This window comes from Mastigoproctus giganteus, chromosome 11 (assembly GCF_048544385.1).
Source record: "Mastigoproctus giganteus isolate SK-2022 chromosome 11, ASM4854438v1, whole genome shotgun sequence".
NCBI classification, from domain to species: domain Eukaryota; kingdom Metazoa; phylum Arthropoda; class Arachnida; order Uropygi; family Thelyphonidae; genus Mastigoproctus; species Mastigoproctus giganteus.
Window position 1 is genome coordinate 171,678,266 of NC_143585.1, and position 24,848 is coordinate 171,703,113.

At 37.7% G+C, this 24,848-nt stretch overlaps 1 protein-coding gene across 1 annotated transcript in view; it reads right to left on the bottom strand.

Annotated features, from left to right (window-relative positions):
- Positions 1 to 2,708: 2,708 nt before the first annotated feature.
- Grip163 (gamma-tubulin complex component 6) overlaps positions 2,709 to 24,848 on the bottom strand; it is a 916,232-nt gene continuing 894,092 nt past the window's right edge. The window contains exon 30 of the mRNA XM_090384619.1: positions 2,709 to 2,877. Coding sequence (XP_090240745.1) covers positions 2,771 to 2,877 — 107 coding nt within the window. The 3' untranslated portion in view covers positions 2,709 to 2,770. The remainder of the gene's footprint in view (positions 2,878 to 24,848) is intronic.

Genomic DNA, 24,848 nt, shown 5'->3' on the forward strand with positions numbered 1-24,848 from the left:
TGCACGATTATTTAGACAAGACTGCAGTTATAGTTCAGATTGGTTTGATGTTTAATGGTGCATGGGCAGCTGAGGCTATAATGCAGCAAGTCAAAATTAAAGCAAATACAATTTTTTTTTTTTTTTTGTAGCCTATAAACACGTCAAGAAGGCAAACATGATATACTATGGTATAAAGGTAAAGAGTAAATATAACCTTAAATCTTTGTATATAAATTAATTGAGCATAAAAATTTAAAAATCAGACATGTTGTCTCTTTATCTAAATTCTGACTGAGTGTAGATGATTCAGCCATATTATTAAAAGCCCTAAATAATAAATGTCATGGTTCTATAAAAACAGGACATCCTATAACAGTGTGACAAATAGTTAAAATAGTGTTACACACACTTCAAACTTCAGCTAATTCATCCTCCCTTGGTAAAAAGGAATGCGTTAGATGACTATGACTTATGAGGAGCTGAGTAAGAACAATTTCCTCTCTTTGGACTCCATTGTGTGATTACAAGCTTAATGTGATATAGTTTGTGGTTTGTCCGCGCCAAGAAACTTGCCATTGGGAATAGAATTTAGAGCGTATTATTTGCCTGTAGTCTGTATAGGAGACTGACAGGCAATGATTATCAAGGAAATGACTGATTTGACAGTGGTATCAGCTAATTCATTTCCCTGGATTCCAATGTGGCTTAGGATCCAGCAGAAGCAAATGTCAAATTCTGAATTAAAGAGAGAAAAGTACAGAACCGGATGAGGGTTATAACTCATCGATAGTCGAGCCTGTAACATGCTTGATGAGTCACTATATATCATATACCTTTGGTAATCACTATTTTTAATGTGATTAAGGGCTGTTTATATTGCATGCAACTCTGCAGTATAAATGCTAGTTTCTTGTGGGATCTTGTCAGTGATATACAGAAATTTTGCTAACAGGGATAAGGAGGCGATTATCCCCTTGTATAAGGCAATGGTCAGGCCACACCTTGAATACTGTGTACATGTTTGGAGGCCTCATTTTAGGAAGGATGTAGAGCTGCTGGAACCAGTACAGAGGAGGGCAACGAGATTGGTGAGGGGAACAAATGGTTTCTCTTACCAAGAAAGGCTTAAGTTCTGGAGACTAGGTACCTGCGAGGTGATGTTACTGAGGTGTAAAAGGCTTGAATGGTTCGAGCAAGCTCAATGCTGATGGGATTCTTCTTCTTCTTGCTCAGATTATGCACCTAAGGAGCCATAAATTCAAATTGAGGAAAAACAGTTGTAGAATAGATGTGTGGAAATTTGCCTTTAGCCCATGGGTGGTTGATTGCTGGAACAAGCTTCCATCTGTTGTTGTGGAAGTTATATTTATTTGTTATTTGGTTTTTTTTAGGAGCATTAGCAACTAAGGCCATATTGCTCCGGGAAATGCGGTGGCCATTCCCTGACCTTTCCGCATCTTCCGTATTTGGTGGTGACGGGCTCGAACCCCGGTCTAATCAAGAAGCGTGTGCTACGCACTGCTGCTCCTTCCCACCTGGCTACGGAAGCGCCAGTTGTGGAAGTTGACAGCATAAATAAATTCTAGGCAGAACTAGACAAACTTTTGGAGTGAATGGGCGGGTGAAATGGGAAGATTTTTTTTTTTTCCTTCTTATTTTTGGCTGATGCTGTATAAGCTTGCTTTCACCTCCGTAGCCGAGTGGGCAGGAGCGGGAGTGCAGTAGCACACGCTCTTTGAGTAGACCGGGGTTCAAGCCCCTGACTGCTGAATACGGTCGATCTGCCAACCCGCACTGGACCAGCGTGGCAGATTATGGTCCATTTCCCTCAGCATGAATTGTTGAGGAGGCTTCCACCCTGCAGTGGGTTGATAATGGCTGCACTTTACTTTTAAGCTTGCTTTCTTGTATCATATGCCTCTATTAATGCTAATGTTAATACTAATATCATTTCTTGTAAAGCTCATAGGCAGAAATGGCACTAGTGTTTGTGAGGCAAAACCTTGTCTCACAAACACTAGATTAATGTTTTTTGGACGTATTTTGTTTAATGTTCCATCTTTTATGGTACAGTACATTCTTTGAAAACTATTACACTAAAAAATATACACGATTCTTCCCCTATATTAGTTGCACTTAATTCATATCGTATCTTTAGATGCAATAGTGCATCTATCAGTGCCTATTTTAGGCAGTGCCTGTGGCAAATGCCTGACTTGTGCACCCCTACTGCTGGATCTGCTGATAGGCTAGGTTTCTTGTAAAGTTTTATTTACAATAGAGATACTATATTTGGAAAAACTGTTGAACAATAATAGCTCTCGGGTGATGGACATATCTGATTAACAGGTCCCATGGATGCTGGATAATAAAGTTTTTGCTAATATGATTTAAAATTTTTTAAAATCAATACTTAATTCAATTAACATAAAGCAAATTAAAAAGACTAACTTGAACAAATATTTATTTATTAATGTTTTTTGAACATGTATTTTGTTTAACGTTCCATCTTTTATGGTACAGTACATTCTTTGAAAACTATTTCCCTAAAAAATATACATGATTCTTCCCCTATATTAGTTGCCAGTTCAGATAGAAATAAAAAAAATGGAATGGCTCTTGCATTAAAAGATAAGAAAATATGATTTTAAAACCAATATGTTGAATGTCATGAATTTCGAACAAATTCATTGGTTGTAATATAGGAAATTAATTTTTCACAACAGTAAATCAGATTATGAGGACATTTACAATGCCACATATTTTGTACTTAATCTATTTTATTTCATTAATTAACTGTCTTTAATACTTGCTGGTAAAAGCCATTAAAGTTGAACATCTCTAAAAAGTCTTGCAAATGAGGCTGGAAATGCTTTGCTACAAGTTTCATCAGCACTAAAAAAAAAAAAAAAAAAATGTAAATATAAATATATATATACTTAATTTATTTATACATTATTATTTTTAAATTGTGGTACTACTTGGGAGTGTCAGGTTTGTACGTATATATATATATATGTATAAAATGTATTAATAATAAGAGGTTGCAGAAAATGGCTACAATGATATTTAGATAGTTTATGGACGAGGGACACTGCTATATATAGCAAGAAGGAACCCAACAACTATAATGGAATATAGGTAGGTATCAAGTGAAGGAGAGGAAGGGAATGAGCTAACAAAACTGGAAATCAAAACTACAGAAAAACCAGAAGATAGCTGAAAAATAAAAATAAGTACTTAATGCTGTAGATCCCATAATCTCAACATCTTCATTAAGGGTCAACCAAATTAATTTTCTATATTATTACCACAGGAAAGACAGCAAGAAGTAAGGCCTCTGTTTCTGATATGAAATATACGTAGCACAAGAAAACCTGCTTTGGTATTCCAGTAATACTGAGACAGTATTTAAATTCTATACAGTGGGACCAACTGATGATGTTACCAACAGCAAACTCAAAATGGGAAGCATTCAAGGAACTAATCTTGGAGGCTACCAGGCTTTACATACCAACTAAGAAATATTGTTCAAGGTTTAGGCCTAAATGGTTGTCAGATGAACTAATGAGACATGTGGCAGAGAAGAAAAATGCATGGGATACATACAAATTAATGGGTGACATGGAAGCCTATGGTAGATATAAGTTGGTCTGTAACCAAGTCACAAAGGAGATTAGGCAGGCAAAGGCAGACTACGAAAAATCCTTGGCAAAGGATGCAAAGAAAAACAGAAAAGAGTTCTTTACATATTTAAACTCGAGAAGGAAAGGGATGAATCAGATTGGTCCACTGGATATTGATGGTTCAACAGTTGAGGATCCTGCTCAGGTGGCTAACAATCTAAACGAGTATTTTGCATCTACATTCACGCATGAGGAGTTATTCAGGAAGGAGAATGATGTAGGTAAAGTAAACATTGGCAGTGAGCTGGATGATTTTGTAATAACTAAGAGGAAAGTGGAGGAGAGATTGTTGAGGATAAACATAAAAAAGGCATCTGGGGTGGATGGGATCTATCCAGTTATATTAAAGGAGGCAGCAAAGGAAGTAAGCAAACCCCTAGCCATAATTATGAGAGCTTCTTTGGACTCAGGGGAGGTACCGATAGACTGGAGATGTGCAAATGTAACCACAATTCACAAAGGAGGATCAAAGGCTGACAAGTAATTATAGACCTGTTACTTTAACTTCTGTTCCAGGTAAATTAATGGAGGCACTGGTTAAAGAAGCACTGCAGGATCATCTAGACAAGAATTCAGTTATAGCTCAGATGCAGCACGGTTTTGTTAAGGGCAGGTCTTGCCTGACCAATTTGATTGGATACTATGATGTAGTCACAAAAGACCTGGATGCAGGGAATAACTTTGATATTATATATTTAGATCTTAGAAAGGCTTTTGATACTGTTGCACATGGAAGGCTGCAGCACAAATTGGAGCAGTGTGGCATTGGAGGCAAATTGCTGCTATGAATAAAGGGTTGGTTGAGGGGGAGAAGACAGAGAGTGGAAATCAATGGACACTGCTCATCGTGGACTAATGTTATTAGTGGAGTCCCTCAGGGTTCAGAGTTGGGTCCATTGTTGTTTTCGGTGTTTATGAATGATATTGATGATGGGATATCAAGTTTAATGTCCAAGTTTGCAGATGATACAAAGGTTGGCAGGGTTGTTAAGGACACTACTGACGCTATGCTGCTGCAACAGGATCTGGAAAGGTTGAACAGATGGGCTGAGAGGTGGCAAATGAAGTTTAACATTGACAAATGTAAAGTACTACATATGGGAAACAGAAACCCCAGAGCAACGTATCAACTCTGCGGTACTACACTGACAGTGGTGGAGAATGAAAAGGACCTGGGGGTAATTGTGCAGGCAGATATGAAGTTCTCTGAGCAGTGCAGACGAGCTGCAAGAGTAGCTCATGGTGTCTTGTCAATGATATACAGGAATGTTTCTAGCAGGGATAAGGAGGTGATTATTCCCTTGTATAAGGCAATGGTTAGGCCACATCTTGAGTACTGTATACAGGTCTGGAGGCCTCATTTCAAGAAGGATGTAGAGCTGCTGGAACGGGTACAGAGAAGGGCAACAAGATTAGTGAATGGAACAAAGGGTTGCTCTTACGAAAAAAGGCTTAAGTTTTGCAAATTACAGAGTCTGGAGACTAGGCACCGGCGAGGTGATCTGATAGAGGTGTATAAGGCTTTGAATGGTTTGAGCATGCTCAATGCCAATGGGATTCTTCATCTTGCTCAGAATAATCACCTCAGAGGGCATAAATTCAAATTGAGGAAGGACGGATGTCGGATAGATGTGCGGAAATTTGCCTTTGGCCAGCGGGTGGTTGGTTGGTGGAACCGACTTCCATCACTTGTTGTTGAAGTTGATAGCCTAAACAAATTTAAAGCTCAACTACACAGGTATTTCGAACGAACGGAGGGGTGAAGTGGGAGTGGTTTTTTTTTTTTTTTTTTTTGGCTGATGCTGAATAAGCTTGCTTTCTTGCATCATATGCCTCTACTAATGCTAATGCTAAGTTATTTTCTTTTCTTTATCTTTTCTCCTTTTCCTTGTCTTGTTTTTTCTGCTTCTGTTGGGTCAGCCATGATATATATGTTAGTGTTACTCTTGCCTGCAGCTACTTTTTGATCTTACTTCCACCCACACTTAATTCAAAATTTAACATGGCTTAATTGTTTCAACCATGTGCTACATACAGTTCATGTTATAAACAGAACCATTAAGTACTTTTTATTTTATTATTTTTCAGGTACCTTCTGGTTTTTCCGTAGTTTCGATTTCCAGTTTTGTTAGCTAGTTCCCTTCCTATCCTTCACTTGCTACTCTCTCTCTTCTCACACAGAGAGAGAGAGAGAGAGAGAGAGAGAGAGAGAGAGAGAGAGAGAGAGAGAGAGAGAGAGAGTACATATATAAGTAAATGAATTCTGAGTATTTTTAAAAAATCTTGCCAAATAATTCTAAATTTGGCAAATCTGAACCATTGGTTTCCTGCCATCCTGTTATTAGCTGGCTCTGTGGTGTATCCCATGAAGGTGCATGATACCCCTTTAGACATAAGGTAAGTCATCCCACAGTGGACAATCTTCAAGTCTAAGGGAGGAAATCCAACAAAGATCTGCAGGGTGTGGGTACTTTCTGTGTGGCACGCACGGGTGATGGTGAGAAGTATGGTTCTCTGTTTTGAATCTAGGATTCTTTTATTCACTACTATGGTTGCCTTAGCGAACCAGATATCTGAGGCACAGGAGATGACTGGGATGAAAATGGTTTTATAGAAAAGTGACAGAGTGTGCTTCTTTAGACCCCAGTGCCTCCAGAAGACCTTGGCCACTAAGGCAGTATAATTCCCGATCTTCTTTCGTAGGTACTGTAAGTGTGGTTTAAAGGAGAGTTTTGAGTCAATGACCACTCCTAAATACTTGAGTTGCCTGGATTTTTTTTTTGATTGTAACTTTGTCTATTTTAATTTGTGGTGGTCCAGTAATGCTCAGGTTCCCTTTGAGAAGGATGGAGTTGGTCTTTGTTGAAGAGATCCTCAGATGATGGAGTTTCACAGTTCTGCAGTATGTGTGTGTATTATATTAATATAATAATAATAATAAAATTCTTTATTCATAGAAATGTAGGACACGATTCTTGCTACAGGCAACCAGAGGAATCTAACAATTAACTGGACACATTACATTCAGTACATAAAAAACTACATTATTACACAGGAATTACATAAAATTCATAGAAAGTGCTAATAGATTATACAGAGCTTATCTTGCATTATATAGATTTTTATAGTTATTATATACAAGCTGCAATGCATTGAGACAGTCTGGAAACTTTCACTGGGTGTTGACTAGTTCCACTGACAATTGCAGGAATGCTAACTGCACTTGACTATGGATTGGTGCTTTTTTTTTTCTCTGTAGGCAAAATCTCTGGACCACACATCCAAATAAATGTTTGTGGAGTTCAGCGTGCCAATGTTGCTGTTCGGAAAGTGCTGCTTAAAAGTCGAGAGCTTCTGCAGGTTAGAACAGAGCACTGTACAGTTTCTGAGGGCTCTACCAGGGATTTTCCAGCCTAAGATTTCCCAGATATTAACAAAGTTGAGAACAGCGGAGCACAAATTAAGTGCCATTATGAGCTTCCTCGCATATGCCAGGTGCTGAGCTGGAGTGTATCTCAGATTTATGCAGAGCTGTGATTTTGATGTTGTATAGGGTAGGTGAGCCCAATTGTTGGCCCACTTTAGGACCCCAGAGCATCTTCAGACTGGACATAGAAGCAGCTAACCAAACTTCAATACCATAACTGATGATAGAACTAAAATCAGTTGGGACAGATATTATTTAATATCTGTGCCAAGAATTTAAATACTAATCATAACTTTGTAATGTATAGCCAAATTTGAACAGTGTTCCAAATTAAGCCTTGTTGTTGCTTATGATATAACATACTATATATTGAAAGATATACAACTTTTGATGCTAAAAGGTTAATTATTAGATAAAAGAACTTACCTATTAATGAACTTGAATTTATGAATTAATTATATGCCACAAATTGAATAAAGATGTTAAGCTACATTTGTTTTGATAAAAAAAGAGAGATTTATTTATTTGCTCTGATTTACATTTTGTTTATCTGAGAATAAAATGGCTAACGAATAAAATGGTAACTGCCCCCTCAAACCAAAAGAATGAAGGCCCTGGAAGACACCATATTGCCAAGTGGTATCGAAGGCGTTCTCAATAGCGAGATGAACCATAACCAGATGTTGTTTCCTTACAAAAGTGTTGCAGACGTTTGCTTCTGCTCATAATGAATAATCAATCATCTAAGGTTGATTGATTATTCCAAAACCAGTACTGGTTTTTGTTTAGCAGATTGATTGTTTCCAGAAACCACAGTCACCTGTGAACCATTTTTTCTAAGACTTTGTCTAAACAGCTAGTCAGTGAAATTGGTCTGTAATTATGCGGGATGGTATGATCTTTCCCTGGCTTTGGCAAAGCTAGTACAAAGCTTTTTGAGTGATGCCAGGAGTGCGGATAAGTATTTTATAAAAATATTCAGTTGTAGAATTTCAACAGGGAGCTTATTGCTTTGTTATTTAGTTTTTTTAACTTTACATAGCAGACTCCATCCGCACCAGCAGCAGTATTAGATGTTTTATTGAGAGCCTCTAAGAGTTCTTAAAGTAAATGGCTGATTATGCGGGTGTGATATCATGGTAGAAAAGTTTATTTTATGTTGTTCTGAAGCTGCCTTAATTTTTTGAAAGGTTTGCCTGTATGTGGAAACTGCCAATATACTGGTAAATGATTCAGCTAAGGCATTAGCTATTTCTGTTGGAGTGGCCAACTTCTTTCTGCCCTTTCCAGTTTAGGATTGAGGCTGGAGACTGCACGTGTTTACCATTAAGTGATTAGATTTTCTTCCAGATGAGTCTGTTGTCCATGTCCCTGTTAACGGTGGAAGTAAAACTTATTCAAGTGTCTTTCTTTGCTATTCTTCTTATTTGGCAGAACTTGGCCTTCAGTCTTTTAAAAGTTAATAAGATTAGCAGTTGTAGGGAATTTGTTTCGCAAATTCCAAGCTCTATTTTTTGTCTGTTTAGCATGTGTGCATTCCTGATTCCACCAGTAACTGCCATGTTTGTATTTCCCAAGCAAAGATTTGTATTGCCGAAATGGCAGCTTGTAATGTCTGATTGGTTATATGATTGGCGACATTATCTATGGGCTGGCACTGGACTATATTATCATCAATCTGAATTAGAGAGGCATATTTGTGCGAGTGTGCTCTATGGAATTTCCAAGTGGAGCACTGCAATGGGGACAAGTTTACTTGTGTATGAATTTTGCAAAGGATTGGTAGATGATCATTATATATGGAGGGAGAACAGATTGAAAGGATAAAAATTAGTTTACCCCTTTTGTCAATTGTTGGAGATCCCCATAGCGGATGATGAGCATCAAAGTCTCAGAATAAGCAGAACGGAGATTGCAGCTGCTCTATTAGATTTTCTAAGTATTCTGAGGAGAAAGAGAAATTAGGAAGGAGAGATATATAGAAGATATTGTGAGAGTGATACCAATTACAATATGCACAGCCACTACTACAATATGCATTGTCACTACTTCAAAAGGAGTCTGAAAGAAACACTTTTAGATGGAACGTTATTTCTTACAATAATTGCCACCACTGCCTGCATGAGCTGGCGTGTCAATACTCCTATCTCGTCTAAAGATGGCATAGTTTTTAACAGCAGGACACACTTGCCAATTTAAAAGTTTTCTGTAAGGCTATGGCAGCTGATTCATACCCATTTCTGTATGGCAGCTGATTCATACCCAGGGGCAGGCTGTCCTGGGGTATACTGCACCTGGGTGTAAGGGGTACGTTTAAGGGGTGCCTGAAAACCTGAAACTTACATACACATATGAAAAAAATTTTAAAAGGGGGTGCCAATTATGACTGGCACCTGGGCACCACATATCCTCAGAACGCCCCTGTTTATACTGTTGATAAGATTCTGCAAATCATCTTTTGCATTCTGAGAGCCTCTACAATTCCATTGAAGGATTCTTTCTATTATGTGGTTTTATGAGTTGTTTTTGGTTCTGACAGCTTTTTAGTTGTAGTTTCCTTGTATTGATCTAATTTTGTTTTGTCTTTCTTAGGAGAGAAGGTGCAGGTGACGTAAATCTAATCAGTTGCATGTAGTTCTAGAATTCCATCACCTGAATCATGCTGTTGATCGATGTCTATTCTAGTGGAGTGATGGGTCCAGTTTGATGTTTTCTATCACTTTTGGTTTTATTGTTGAAGAAACATCGGTAGGTACGGTAATAGGTGTATTATTGGCTTGTTCAGCTGTTAGTTGTGAAAGGCACTGTTTTGAAATCGAGAGCAATGAACGTGCTCAATTAGCAATAGATATATTAGGAGGAACTGATACTCGACATGCATTTTAGTTGTGTCTGTATTTTTGACATTTGTGGCACCTGGGGGTTCAAAGGGGTGTGCGTGCATAACATATGAGTTCCCCAAAAAATCACCTAGCCTTAGCATCCCAATCCCACTCTCACCTCCATGCCTGAACCCTAGAACCTTAGTTCTCTGCAGCTGTAGCATCAGCACTGGCGACTTCACCACACACTTTAATCTTTTGGAAACCAGCGCGATGCTTGAATCTATTAAACTACCCATTGCTTGATATGAACTTGGCTTGGGGTTTGCCATACTTATCCTTAATATCTTCATAAATACTTCTTGCTTTTGCTTGAATGGCCATTGGACTCAGGGGCACTTGCTTCTGAATCTGATTTTACATCCATATTATTAAAAACTTTTCCATCTTCGTTATAACACCTGAATGCTGTTTTGTGATCACTGTTGACCTTAAATGTGTTGATCCTTTATCATGTTCTTTTATATGCACACTGTCCCTTAAAATAGTATTCACTGTTGAAGCATCAAGACCTAATTCCATGGTATAGATGACAAACTTTGTCTTGCTTTGTACTTCTTAATTAATCATCTTCATTTCTAAATCAATTTTGTTTCATTTCCTGGCATTTGCACTTTCCGATGGTCCTTTCTCTTCACCATTGTAATAAGTAAATAGGAATGAAGAGCAGATTCAGTGAAGGGGAACTCATTTTACCATAATACCATAACGCAAACACCCACAGAATTTCAGTTATTGGTATGCAATAAGATTGAGTTTACTACCTGTTTACTACTGACTGCGCTAACAGAAAAGCCCAATAAATCGGAAAGTGCAAATTGTCTTTATTGTTTTATGGTAGTGACCTCCAGAAATGTTTTTTAGAAAAATATCACAAAAGCATTCAAATTTGATTCTGAGAAAACATATGAAAACGATGAAAGTGTAGTGCAATTTCCATTATAAAAATTTCAACTTCCAAGGTCTTGGAACGAATTACCAAAAAAAAAAAAAAAAATGCGTTATTGGGTTCACATTATGATATTTTCACGATACTTCCATTTATTCCTATGGGATGCAAAATACGTTTCCATGATTTTTTTTAAGTTTGCACCAGCCGGCAAAAACTTACATAAAGTCAAATTTCTGTAAGTCGAGTAATACACGACTAGGGAGTTCCTGTATTTATCAATGATACTGATGAAGGTATAACAGACTTAATGTCCAAGTTTTCAAATGATAGGAAGGTTGGCAGAGCTGTTAATGACAGTACGCTATTGCAACAGGATCTAGAAATGTTTGGCAGAGGGGCCGAGAAGTGGGAACTGAAGTTTAACATCGATAAATGCTGCATACGATAATACTGCATATGGGTATTAGTACCCTCAAAGTAATGTACCAACTGTGTGGTACTACACTGAGAGTAGTGGAGAATGAAAAATACCTGGGGGGTAATTGTGCAGTCAGATATGAAGTTTTCTGAATGCAGACAGGCTGCCAGAGCAGATCACTGGGAATTTTGCTAGCAGGGGATAAGGAGGTAATTATCCCTGTTAGCAAATGGTCAGGCCACACATTGAGTAGTGCTATATAATATTGGTGTAGATACACCATAGTTTACCTATAAATTTGAACTATGTATGTAGTGTAAAAGGCATCGTTTTAATTGTATATCATATTGTGGGTGCCTTCACAATGAGAGCTGGTATTGCACTACTTCATATAAATAATGCTTCTCTAGTAGAGAAGACTACAGTTATTTATTTTCGGCGGATACCACCATCCAGATGATCATTTCGAAGATAGTTGGCTTCGTCATCAGTGAGTGGGCAGGTACCCTGGTAATGCAACATGCCATCACAGTTGAAAAATTATTTCCACAATATGAGAGATGCCAAATGGTGTATAAATAATAATGTATTAAAAGACGAAATGCACAAGGCATAATTCCATATGGGTTTAGGTAATTAACTATATAGTATCGGTGTAGATACACCATAGTTTACCCATAAATTTGAACTACGTATGTAGTGTAAAAGGCATCGTTTTAATTTATCTCATATTTTGGGCAACATACCACAGTTGCAAAACTTCTTGACTGTGATGGCATGTTGCATTACCAAAGTACCTGCCCACTCACTGATGACGAAGCCAACTAGCTTTGAAACAATTGTCTGGGTGGTGGTATCTACCAAAAATAAATAACTGTAGTCTTCTCTACTAGAGAAGCGTTATTTGTTTGAAGTAGTGCAATACCAGCTATCTCGTTGTGAAGGCACCCACAATATGAAATACAATTAAAACGATGCCTTTACACTACATATAGTTCAAATTTATGGCTAAATTATGGTGTATCTACCCAGATATTATATAGTTAATTACCTAAACCCATAAGAAATTATGTCTTGTGTATTTCGTCTTCTAATAAATTGAGTAGTGCATACAGGTCTGGAGGCCACTTTTTATGAAGGATGTAGCATTGCTAGAATGAGTACAGAAAAGGGCAACTACATTGGTGAGGAGAACAAAGACTTACAAAGAAAGGCTAAAGTTCTGCAAATTGCAGCATCTGGTCTTATACACCTGCAAATTGCAGCATCTGGTCTTATACACCTGCAAATTGCAGCAAGGTTTTATACACCTCAATCAGATTGCAAGACAATCTGATTGAGGTGTATAAGATCTTGAATGGTTTGAGCAGGCTCAATGATGATGGGATTCTTCCTCTTACTCAGATTACAAACATGAGGTGGCATAAATTTAAATTGAGGAAAGATAGTTGTAGAATATATATGCTTAAATTTGCCTTTACAGCGAGTGGTTGATTGCTGGAACAAACTTCCATCTGTTGTTGCGGAATTGATAGTTTAAATAAATTCAAAGCAGAGCTAGACAAACTTTTGGAGAAAATGGATGGGTGAAATGGGAAGTGTTCTTTTTGTTTTTTGGCTGATGCTGTATAAGGCTTGCTTCCTTGCATCATATGCCTCTACCAATGCTAATACATCCCATTCTGAGAGACTTATTAGCATTAACATGGGGAGCAAATTTTATTGGTTATCCGACAAAAGTAGTTAGCTTTAATAACTGGGCACAATGCTGAGATTTCATGATCTCTTCCATAAGCTCAACTGACTGTATTTGCCTTAATGATTTTGGTTAAACTGCAGCAGATTGAATGCTGCACAAGGAACGGAGATAGTTTACTATCAGTCTGCCAAACCCCATGTACTTTTTCTGACAGAATCTCAGTTATCAGTTGATTCAACTACTGCTCATCACAGATGCCCAAATTATTCACTGTATGATTCCTTTCGCCTCAAAGTTGGTACTGTGCATATGTCCATTTTGATATTCCCTGTCAGAGAGTTGGCAATTTGGAATCTACTCTCTTTGATCTTCTCTGGCTTAAAATCTCTCTACCTCATTGTGTCAAATTCATCTGTTGTCTGTACCATTCTCCCAACTCCATTAATCACTTGGAGCTCTTTGACTTCCTCTCTTTGCAACTTGACTTTCTCCAGTCCAACTTTCCTAACAGTGAGGTAATTTTCCTTGGTGATTTTAATGTTCACAATTCCAGCTGGCTTCCATTTTCTAGTCACACCGACCCAGCAGGTCGAGATGCTGAGGCTTTTGCAATTACTAATGACCTTGCACAGATTGTTCATTTACCTACAAGAATACCAGGCAATCCTAATCATACAGCCAACACGCTTGATCTTTTTTCTCACAAATAACCCTTCTAAGTACATGGTCGAAGTGAGAGGTCCTTTAGGCACTTCAGATCACAACTTGGTGATTGTCTCTTCTCCAATGGAGCCTTTATCTCATGGCTATTCCCAACCTCGTGTTGTTTGGCATTACAAGAATGCAAAATGGGATGACCTGCGAGACTTCTTTTCTTCTTTTCCTTGGTCTGATTACTGTTTCAAAACTTCTGATGTCAACGTTTGCTCAGATCGTGTCAGTGAAATTATTCTTGCAGGAATGGAATCCTTTATCCCAAACTCCACTTTAAAATCTCGTCCTTTATCTAAACCTTGGTTTTCCAATAAATGTACTAAGGCTGTTCAAGAGAAGAATGTTGCATATTGTAATTGGCTTGTTTTTAATTCTTCAGTTTCATTTTCTGCCTACACCAAAGCTCGCAACAATTGTAAAGCAGTTATTAATCAGTTAAAACTAGAGTTTGAACAGGCTACGAGTAGAAAACTTGCTTCTTGCCCTAATGGTAGCCGAGCATTCTGGTCTTTTGCCAAAGCTATCGGCCGCAACTTTTGCCCACCTCTATGCAAACCAGATGGTTCTGTTTTCACTTCAGCCAGGGATAAAGCTGCTAGCATCCCATTTTCCTTCCAACTCATGTATTAATGATCTTGGGAAAACACCTCCCACCATTCCCAACATGCTCCATTCAATGCCTCCTATGGTCTTCCATTAAAAGGATGTCAGAAAGATTTTGAAGAATCTTGATGTTAAGAAAGCTCCAGGTCCCGATGGTATTTCTCCACTTGTTCTCAAAACCTTTGCTCCTGAACTTACTCCTATTCTTTTCCGCCTTTTTTCACTTTCTTATTCCAAAGGTGTTTTTCCTTCTGCTTAGAAATTTGCTCATATCCAGCCAGTTCCTAAAAAGGGTGGAAAATCCCTCCCATTCAATTATCGTCCCATTGCAATTACTTCTACTCTTTCTAAAGTAATGGAGAAATCAATTAACCGCCAACTCTTATACTACCTAGAAACCTTCCGTCTGATCAACAATCGCCAGTATGGGTTCTCAGTATCGATCCACTGGTGATATTCTGGCTTATGTTACCCATTTATGGACTAATTCAATGGAAAGGTTCAGGGAAACACAAGTTGTTGCTCTTGACATCTCAAAGGCTTTCGATCATGTTTGGCATAAAGGTCTTCTAAACAATCTTCCATCTTATGGTTTGCCAACTGTATTTAGTAATTGGTTATCCAGTTTTCTCTCTGATCGCTCACTGAGGGTATTGGTAGATGGCTCTCTGACTTCTAACTTCTCCATTAATGCCAGTGTCTCTCCAAGGTTCAGTTCTTTCCCCCACTCTTTTCCTCTTGTATATTAATGACCTTCTTCCATTGACTGGAAATCCTATCCATAGTTTTGCCGATGATAGCACATTGCATTCTACTTTCCATTTTGAGAAACCTTGTCCTGTTCAATCAGCTTCAACTTCTCGAAAATCTGCTACCAATTCCTTAAATGCCGATCTTCAGGTAATTCTCCAGTGGGGCAAAGACAACTTAGCTGATTTCAATCCTTCAAAAACTCAGCCTTGTCTTATATATCGCAAAAAGGATTCTTCTGCTCCTATGCTTATCTTTAGTGATACTCCGATTTCTAGGCAAAATGATATATCTCTTTTGGGGATTATCCTGACTTCTAATCTCTCTTGGCACAAGCACATTACAAATATTGCTTCCTCTGCATCTAAAAAACTTGGTTTTCTCTTTCGCTCTCAGTGTTACTTTTCTTCCAAACAGCTGCTCACTCTGTATAAATCGCAAATCCGCCCAGCCATGGAATATTGTTCCCACATCTGGGGTGGTGCCCCCAAAACCTCTCTCAGGCTTCTTGATTCCATTCAGAAGTGGGCAGTTAGGTTAATTAATGATTCATCTCTAACAGAGTCTCTCCACTCGCTGTCTCATAGACGTACTATTTCTGCTGCATGCCTCTTCTATAGATACTTGGCACCGTTCTTCTGAATTGGCTTCTCTAATTCCTGCTCTCTCTTTCAAAACAGTCCCAACCCATGCCGCCAACATCCATTTACTGTCCAACTTTTCATATTCCTCGTTTATTCATTCAACTGCTGTTTTCTGGAACAACCTTCCTTCATACATATTTTCTGAAAATTACAGTCTACAGAAGTTCAAGTCCAATGTCAACAAATATCTTCTTTCGTCTTCTTAACCTCCAACCAAAGCATGGTACCAAGTCCTATAGGTTCTAATATTTCTCATGTTTGGGGTTTACATAATAAAAAATTCTCCATTTTTAGGCTGGTCTGAAAGAGTGCAGAATGAGAAATGCTGGTAAATCAACCCCAAGGGGTTTTTTGCAACCTCTTGGCTTGAGAAAAGTCTTTTTGGCGTTATTTTTCTCTTATCGGGAGTTTGATGATTCTAAAGGTGAATGATTCTAAAGTGTTTTAACCATCTTTGCTCCTTTAGCTCTGGGAGAGAGAATTTCTTCTCCCATGTTAGCAGGCCCTGCCATGGGGAGGCAGGAGCACTGAGTGACCAAGTGGTATAAAAGTTAAGTATGTTAGTTTTATAGTGGGAAAAATGTTAATTTATAATGGGAAAAATGTAAGAAAATGTAAAAGTTTTCTCTTACTCAACATTAGAGAAAACTTGTAGAAGTGAACAAAACTGTAGCTGTGAGAAAAATGCTCTAGAAATCACTCAGAGAATCAACTGATCACTATAATGCTTGGCACCCAAGGGCGCACTCATTTACAAAGGGTGATATTCTCACTTAGCCATAGTGAATTATTTTTGTTTAAATAGTGAACACAAACGAAACATATATTTCTTTTCTAGCTCCATTTGATACCAAAGTATCATCATCATCATCAGTAATTCCGCCTTGTGACTGGTCAGTTCCTCTGATGAGCTATCATATCTTTGTCTCTCCTGTGCTGTTTGTTTTGGTTCCTCAAAGATTTGAAGTCCCAGCAATTTCCCGTTGAAGGTCTTTTTTGGCTACCCTTAGGTCGTTTTCCCTCCACAGTCCCCTCAACTGCATTCAGAAGCAATCCACCACGTCGAGTCATGTGGCCCACCCATTTAGTCTAGTTGATCTTATTCAACCAAAATTTTCCTTTGTTCTTCTATATACCTTTGTACAAATTTTCCTTAGTTCTTTGTTCATGTATTAATACTTTCATTTTTAACACTTTTTCAGTCCATTTAATTTTTTACATCCTGAAGGCCTCAAGTCTCTTTTTGTCTCTCTTTGTTAGAATCCTTGTCTCTGCTGCATACAGAGCCATTGATCAGATATATGTCTTTATCTTCTTCTTCCTAATTTCTTGTGACATCTTCTTCTGTGTAACAAAGGACAGTTTATTCTTGAAAGATTGTTTTGGCATTGCAATTCTGGATTGAATCTCAGTTTGACATGAAATGTCCTGTGCAAATAAATGCCCCAGATACCTAAAGTGCTCTACCTGTTCTATTTTTACCCCATCTCAATTCAGAAGGCTATTAACCTTTTATCAATCATCATTGCCTTAACTTTCATAACATTTATCTTCATTCCATACTTCAGCACTTTGTTATTTAGTCTTTTGATCATTTTTTCAGAGTAGCAGGGCAACCTGCTAGTATGGTCTGATCGTCTGCAAACTTAATAGCCTGTATGTACTTTTTCACCTGTTTTAATCCCCCACTTCTTATTCCCAAGTGCCTTCTTTATTATCACTTCAGCAAAAGCATTCAACAAACCAAGTGAAAGTAAGCATCCCTGTCTTACTCCCTTTTTAACTTTAGCTTTTTCTGTTAGTTCTCCCCTCACTCTTATCACTGCATTTTGTCTTCTATACAAGGCATAGATCAGTCCAATATTCTTCTTCTTGGACTGATCTATGACTTGTATAGATCAGTCCAATAATCTTCTTCTTGCATCTGATTTTCTCAAGCAATGGAAACAGTTCTCTCCAGATTACTCTATTAAATTAAATGCCTTAGCCACAAAACACACACAGGGGTTTCTTCCAATGTTATACACTTTCTCACTCAACATTTTCAATGTTCCAATAGCATCTCTCGTCGATCTGCCTCTGCGGAAACCACACTGTGAGTCACCCAAAAATTGTTCAATATGACTCTCCATACGAACTTTGATAACTTTCAGCAGAATCTTGGATGCATGGATAATAAGACTTAGAGTTCTGTAGTCTTGGCATACTGTTAGTGACATCTTCTTGGGTATCGGGATTATGATTGATCCTCCGGCCAATGCTCATCCCTGTATATCATCTTTATCAGTTCAAATAAGGCTTTCTTCAGATTTCCTCCACTGTATTTTAAAAGCTCTTCAGGTATGTTGTCAATTCCTGGTGCTTTGTTATTTCTCTATGCATCAAGTCCACCAGACCTTGCTGTTCGAGAATGTCAATCTCTTCACAATTCTCTGCCCACCACTGTTCTTTAGCCTTCCTACATTCCTTATCAATTTCATTCTTCAGTCTACGATAGTTCCTTTAATCATCATCATTTCTTTGGCCATTCAGTCGTCTCCTCTCATCCATTTTCTGCAGTAAAATATCTGTGATCCAAGGTTTCCTCCTAATTTTTTCACTCTTAACCAAAGCCACCAATACAGCTTTACAAGTCATCCCCTTGAAGATCAATTTTGCTCAAGATCGTTCCTAGTCTCCTCAGCAGCAATAACACTGGTCAGATCTTGAAACACATTTTCTGCACTCTCCTGCCTAAATTTCTCAATGTTCCATCTCATGAATATTTCCTTTTATTCAGGTACTTCAATTTTAGTTCCATATTGATCTTCATGAGTGAGTGATCTGAATCTCCATCCGCTCCCAGATAGGACATTGCTTTCTTCACTTGGTTATGGTATTTCTGTTTAACTAAGATGTAATCAATTTGGTAACTTCGTGAGTTGCCAGGATTCTTCCATGTATATCTTCTGCAGAGTGGTGCCTTAAACCATGTATTTGCTACCATTAGGCTCTTTTATATACAAAACTCCAGTAAGAATTGAGCTCTTGTGTTTCTCACACCCAGACCAAAATTCCCTACAGTCTTTTCTTTTCTTCCCTTCTCTCTCTCTCTCTCTCTCTCTCTCTCTCCAACAACCGCATTCCAATCCCCCATAATTATCATGCTGTCCCTTGACCTGGTTTTCTGTATTAATTCCTTCAACTGTTCATATGTCTCCTCAACTAATTCGTCAGCACCATTTGAGGTTGGCATTTAAACTTGTATAATTACCATGTCGACTGGATTTGCTGCATATCTGACCATGATAAGTCTATGTTCCAATGATTCCACATCTACTAGTGCTCTAATGAATCTTCTTGTCATAATTATTGCCACACCCCCTGTCTGCCACTACTTCCAGAGTGTACAACTTTATAGTCTCCATTTACAAATTCGCTTGCTTCACTCCATCTTGTTTCTTTCCGCCAATCCAAGCAAATCAATACTATTCCTGTGCATTTCTCTTTTGACGCTCTCCAGATTTCAACATTGTTTGTAAGTTCCATGTCCCGATTCCACAACAGCAATTTCGTAGCTGCCAGATCTTTCAGACATCTCTAACTCGCTCATTATAGGATTACTTGGGATATGCTTTCTTTACAGGGTAGTTTCCTGTTGCTTTCCCTGTCCCATTTATATATATACAGGTCGACCATCACTAATCCGGTTCCACCGTTAATTTGGACATAATTTCTGTGAACGTAATTTCAAATTTCCCGGGTCGGTGCACCAACCTGCCGCTACTGTTTTGGTGGCGTTGGTTGCTGCATCAGCTGTTGGCGCGAACTCGTAAACACTGGCAAGCCATTTCTACTTGTTTTCTGCATTTATTATTATAATCTGCTCACATTTAGCCCCAGCCATGGTTCCAATGCATAAAGGAAGTGCCTCTCGTGGTGTAAAGCGCAGACACCGTACATTGTCCATAGCAGATAAAGTCGAATTTTTGAAAAAACTCGACAGTGGTGTGTATGTGAGAAGTTTAACTCTGCTTAGTTGTAAACTCCAGCAATTTCTCTCAGTTCCTCTTATTTTAGTAATTTTCTTTTAGCCATTCCTGTTTAGCTTTTTTTTTTTTTTTTTATAACACACTTCTACAAACTTGCAAAAAAACACAACACACAATATGATGGATAATACAGTGCACTAACAAACTTGTTTTCACAAAAATCTCTAACAATAGTGACAAACTTATTGAGACGTTTGAGAGTTTATTTTATTGCAATTAGTTTTATTGCAGCACTCACTGCACATGCAATAAACTAATCACAAATGACCTTCATATGTATGCTGTAATAGCGTCACACGTATGTGGCTGACATGGCTTCTCAAGAAATAAAGTAACCTACTGGGCCACGTTGACAATATTTATTTTAGAATTATTAAACAAATTATTTTCAAAATATTTTTTGGTCCCTGGGGAATTTTTTCTTAAATTAGCTTGGCAATCAATGTGTTAAAGGTAGGCCGAAGTGGTTAACTGTTGGGTAAAGTGTATATGCTAAAATAACCACCGGTGATCCGGCACCCCACAGGTCCCAATGCTGCTGGATTAGTGATGGTCGACCTGTAAATATATATATATATATATATATATTTTTTTTTATGTAAACCCCAAACATGAGAGGTATTAGAACCTATAGTACTTAGTACCGTGCTTGGGTTGGAGGTTGAGAAGACGAAAGAAGATATTTATTGACATTGGACTTGAACTTCTGTATACTGTAATTTTCAGGAAATATGAATGCAGGAAGGTTGTTCCAGAAAACGGCAGTTGAATGAATAAATGAGGAAGATGAAAAGTTGGTTCTGTGAGTTTGAAGTGGGATAGTAAATGGATGTTGGCGGCATGGGTTGGGACTGTTTTGAAAGAGAGAGCAGGAATTAGAGAAGCCAATTCAGAAGAACAGTGCCCATGGAAGTACCTGTAGAAGAGGCATGCAGCAGAAACAGTACGTCTATGAGACAGCGAGTGGAGAGACTCTGTTAGAGATGAATCATTAATTAACCTAACTGCCCTCTTCTGAATGGAATCAAAAAGCTTGAGAGAGGTTTTGGGGGCACAACCCCAGATGTGGGAACAATATTCCATGGTAGGGCGGATTTGCGATTTATACAGAGTGAGCAGCTGTTTGGAAGAAAAGTAACACCGAGAGCGAAAGAGAAAACCAAGTTTTTTAGATGCAGAGCAATATTTGTAATGTGCTTGTGCCAAGAGAGATTAGAAGTCAGGGTAATCCCCAAAAGAGATATATCGTTTTGCCTAGAAATCGGAGTGTCACTAAAGATAAGCATAGGAGCACAAGAATCCTTTTTGCGAGATATAAGACAAGACTGAGTTTTAGAAGGGTTGAAATCAACTAAGTTGTCTTTGCCCCACTGGAGAATTACCTGAAGATCGGCATTTAAGGAATTGGTAGCAGATTTTCGAGAAATTGATGCTGATTGAGCAGGACAAGATTTCTCAAAATGGAAAGTGGAATGCAATGTGCTATCATTGGCAAAACTATGGATAGGATTTCCAGTCAATGGAAGAAGGTCATTAATATACAAGAGGAAAAGAGTGGGGGAAAGAACTGAACCTTGGAGAGACACTGGCATTAATGGAGAAGTTAGAAGTCAGAGAGCCATCTACCAATACCCTCAGTGAGCGATCAGAGAAAAAACTGGATAACCAATTACTAAAAACAGTTGGCAAACCATAAGATGGAAGATTGTTTAGAAGACCTTTATGCCAAACATGATCGAAAGCCTTTGAGATGTCAAGAGCAACAACTTGTGTTTCCCTGAACCTTTCCATTGAATTAGTCCATAAATGGGTAACATAAGCCAGAATATCACCAGTGGATCGATACTGAGAACCCATACTGGCGATTGTTGATCAGACGGAAGGTTTCTAGGTAGTATAAGAGTTGGCGGTTAATTGATTTCTCCATTACTTTAGAAAGAGTAGAGGTAATTGCAATGAGACGATAATTGGATGGGAGGGATTTGTCACCCTTTTTAGGAACTGGCTGGATATGAACAAATTTCCAAGCAGAAGGCAAAACACCTTTGGAATAAGAAAGTGAAAAAAGCGCAAAGAATAGGAGTAAGTTGAGGAGCAGAGGTTTTGAGAACAAGTGGAGAAATACCATCGGGACCTGGAGCTTTCTTATCATCAAGATTCTTCAAAATCCTTCTGACATCCTTTTGACGAGAGGAGGCATTGAATGGAGCATGTTTGGAATGGTGGAAGGTGTTTACCAAGATCATTAATACATGAGTTGGAAGAAAAATGGGATGCTAGGAGGTCAGCTTTATCCTTGGCTGAAGTGACAACAGAACCATCTGGTTTGGACAGAGGTGGGAGCAGAGATGGGCAAAAGTTGCGGCCAATAGCTTTGGCAAGAGACCAGAATGCTCGGCTACCATTAGGGCAAGCAGCAAGTTTTCTACTCTTAGCCAGTTCAAACTCTAGTTTGGACTGATTAATAACTGCTTTACAATTGTTGCGAGCTTTGGTGTAGGCAGAAAATGAAACTGGAGAATTAGAAACAAGCCAATTACGATATGCAACATTCTTCTCTTGAACAGCCTTAGCACATTTATTGGAAAACCAAGGTTTAGATAAAGGACGAGATTTTAAAGTGGAGTTTGGAATAAAGGATTCCATTCCTGCAAGAATAATTTCACTGACACGATTTGAGCAAACATTGACATCAGAAGTTTTGAAACAGTAATCCGACCAAGGAAAAGAAGAAAAGAAGTCTCGCAGGTCATCCCATTTTGCATTCTTGTAATGCCAAACAACACAAGGTGGGGACATAATACAATATATATGTATTAATACAATAATACAATATATATATGTATTATTCAATTAGTTTTGCACTTTTTTTTTTTTTAATCTTCAATGATGTGGCATTATGATCCCTCTTCTTAAACATATTTTCTTAAACATATTTTCATGGTGGCTCATACAGGTTTAGTCTCAATGAATAATTTTAAATTACAGCCAGATAAAATGTTAAGTATTTATGGTATGCTATGACATAGGCAAACAATCAGCTGAGAGTTAGAACTAAGAACATTCCAACTGTCAAATAAACATGTCTATAAGTAGTTAAATACTACCTGATATAGTGCAAAAACATTCAATCCTAACTACAATGCAACTTGTTAACAAGGTGATCACTAAGAAAATCAAATAACTCTTCTTAATATTATATTTTCAACATGAAATCCAGGAGCACATAGTAACTGCGTTAAGCATAAACAATGGTCAGTAGCACCGCTGTCTATGCTTACCAAAGTAAAAAAGTTTAATATAGGATAAAATATATTAATGTTAAATATAGTAGTACTTTTCAGAAAGAAATAATTGTTATAAGTTTCTTTCAATAAACAAATTAATGATATATTAAAGCTAAGCAGATTTGGTTGGTGGTTCTTTTGAAATCACTTTCAAAACTCAAGAAATGAGTTTTGAAAGGGATTTCAGACCAACAACTGCATGTTAATTATTAATTAACTTTAAAATGTAACCTACAATTGCAATATAAACTTTTAACTAAGAAAGAAGTACGTATCCCCATCAGATATTACATAGAAAACTTTGTGTGACAAGGATCCCCCCCCCCCTTCCTTACACAACTAATCTATCCCAGGGAACACTTTGCATATGCATTTAGCAGTTTTTGCCATTCTACATGTGGTTTCATAACTTCGAAAAGGAAGTTGTGTGCTGTTGTTCAACAAAGCAAAATTTTATAACTGAATGTATCACAACAGTTAGCTTGTTCTCATTTACCTCTCAGAGAAAAAAGTTTATCTTTTGGGAGTTTCTGGTATGTAATTACTGTGTCATTGATGTACTATATATTTTATTATCATTACTTTTTTTATCGCATCTCTAATTGAGCTAGAATAGAGCATAAAACTGAATGTCTAGAGTAATTGCTTTTGGATAAGTCTTGTTATTTATTTAAATTTAAATATCTAATTGGGAAAATATACTGCATAAAACAACAAGTACACATTTGGAAATTGCTGCATTAACTGGTTTTTCCTCTATGAAATATGGAGTTTGCTACTGTCAGTGCCAATTGTGAAATGCCTCTGTTCGCCATAAACTGCATTATTTTTTATATTCTTCTTCTAGGACATGATCACACTGGCATTAAAGTATATTCAAAACTGTGTCATACCAAGGTGTGCTACATCAGGGTTTCACTATATTTAACCTAGATTAAAATTAATTTAAAAGTAATTAATTTTATGGTATGGAAATTTCTTAAATGGCCCAAGAGGATGATATGCTGCATAGACGAACAGAAGTTGAAAGCTTCCTCTTATACTGATGGTAAAAACTGGACATATACATGTCGTTACTGATCAGAACAGTGGATTGCAAAAAATTTGCTGTGAAACACTGTCATAACAAATGAGGAGGGTGAACCATTTATGATGGAAGGAACCTTCCCCATAAAACCCAGCAGGACTTTTTAAATTAAAATTTCCAACATAAAACTATTAACATTTCACGAAATAATGATTGTTAGTCTACCATGCTCTGTGGAGGAGGAGTGATAGTAGAGCGGTATCACATAATTGGATTTAAAAAAAAAACATACACTGGACAAAAACTAGTCACTTGTGGTATTTAGAACATTCATAGCACTGAATTAAAGTACGAGTTTAACCCATTTTATATATTAACAGATATACCATCCATGTCTGAAGAAGTAAGGGTTACCACCATGGAAGATGGGGTAAAGAAAAGATGCTAGCCAGTGGTAGAAAAGAGTGATAGCATTTGACAGGTTAAATGACATCCTGTTAAACAGGTAGCTAAATTTGTTGGTATTGTTGTTATTATGGGAATTTCTGGGGCAAGGGCTACTTAGGCCATACTGCACCTACCAAAATAATACAGGCTATGTATGACAACTGCCAGAGGAGCATTCAGAAGTCATCATAAATAAGAATTTGTTTCATGCAGGGAAAAAAAAAAAAAATTAACAAATTTGCATCATTACCTGTGAGGTGGCTGAGTGACAACAGTTCTTGCAGATCTGAGAGAAAACTGAATGCAGAGTGTCTGAACAGTTATTGAACAAGTTAATTCAATGTGTAAAGGCTTTACTG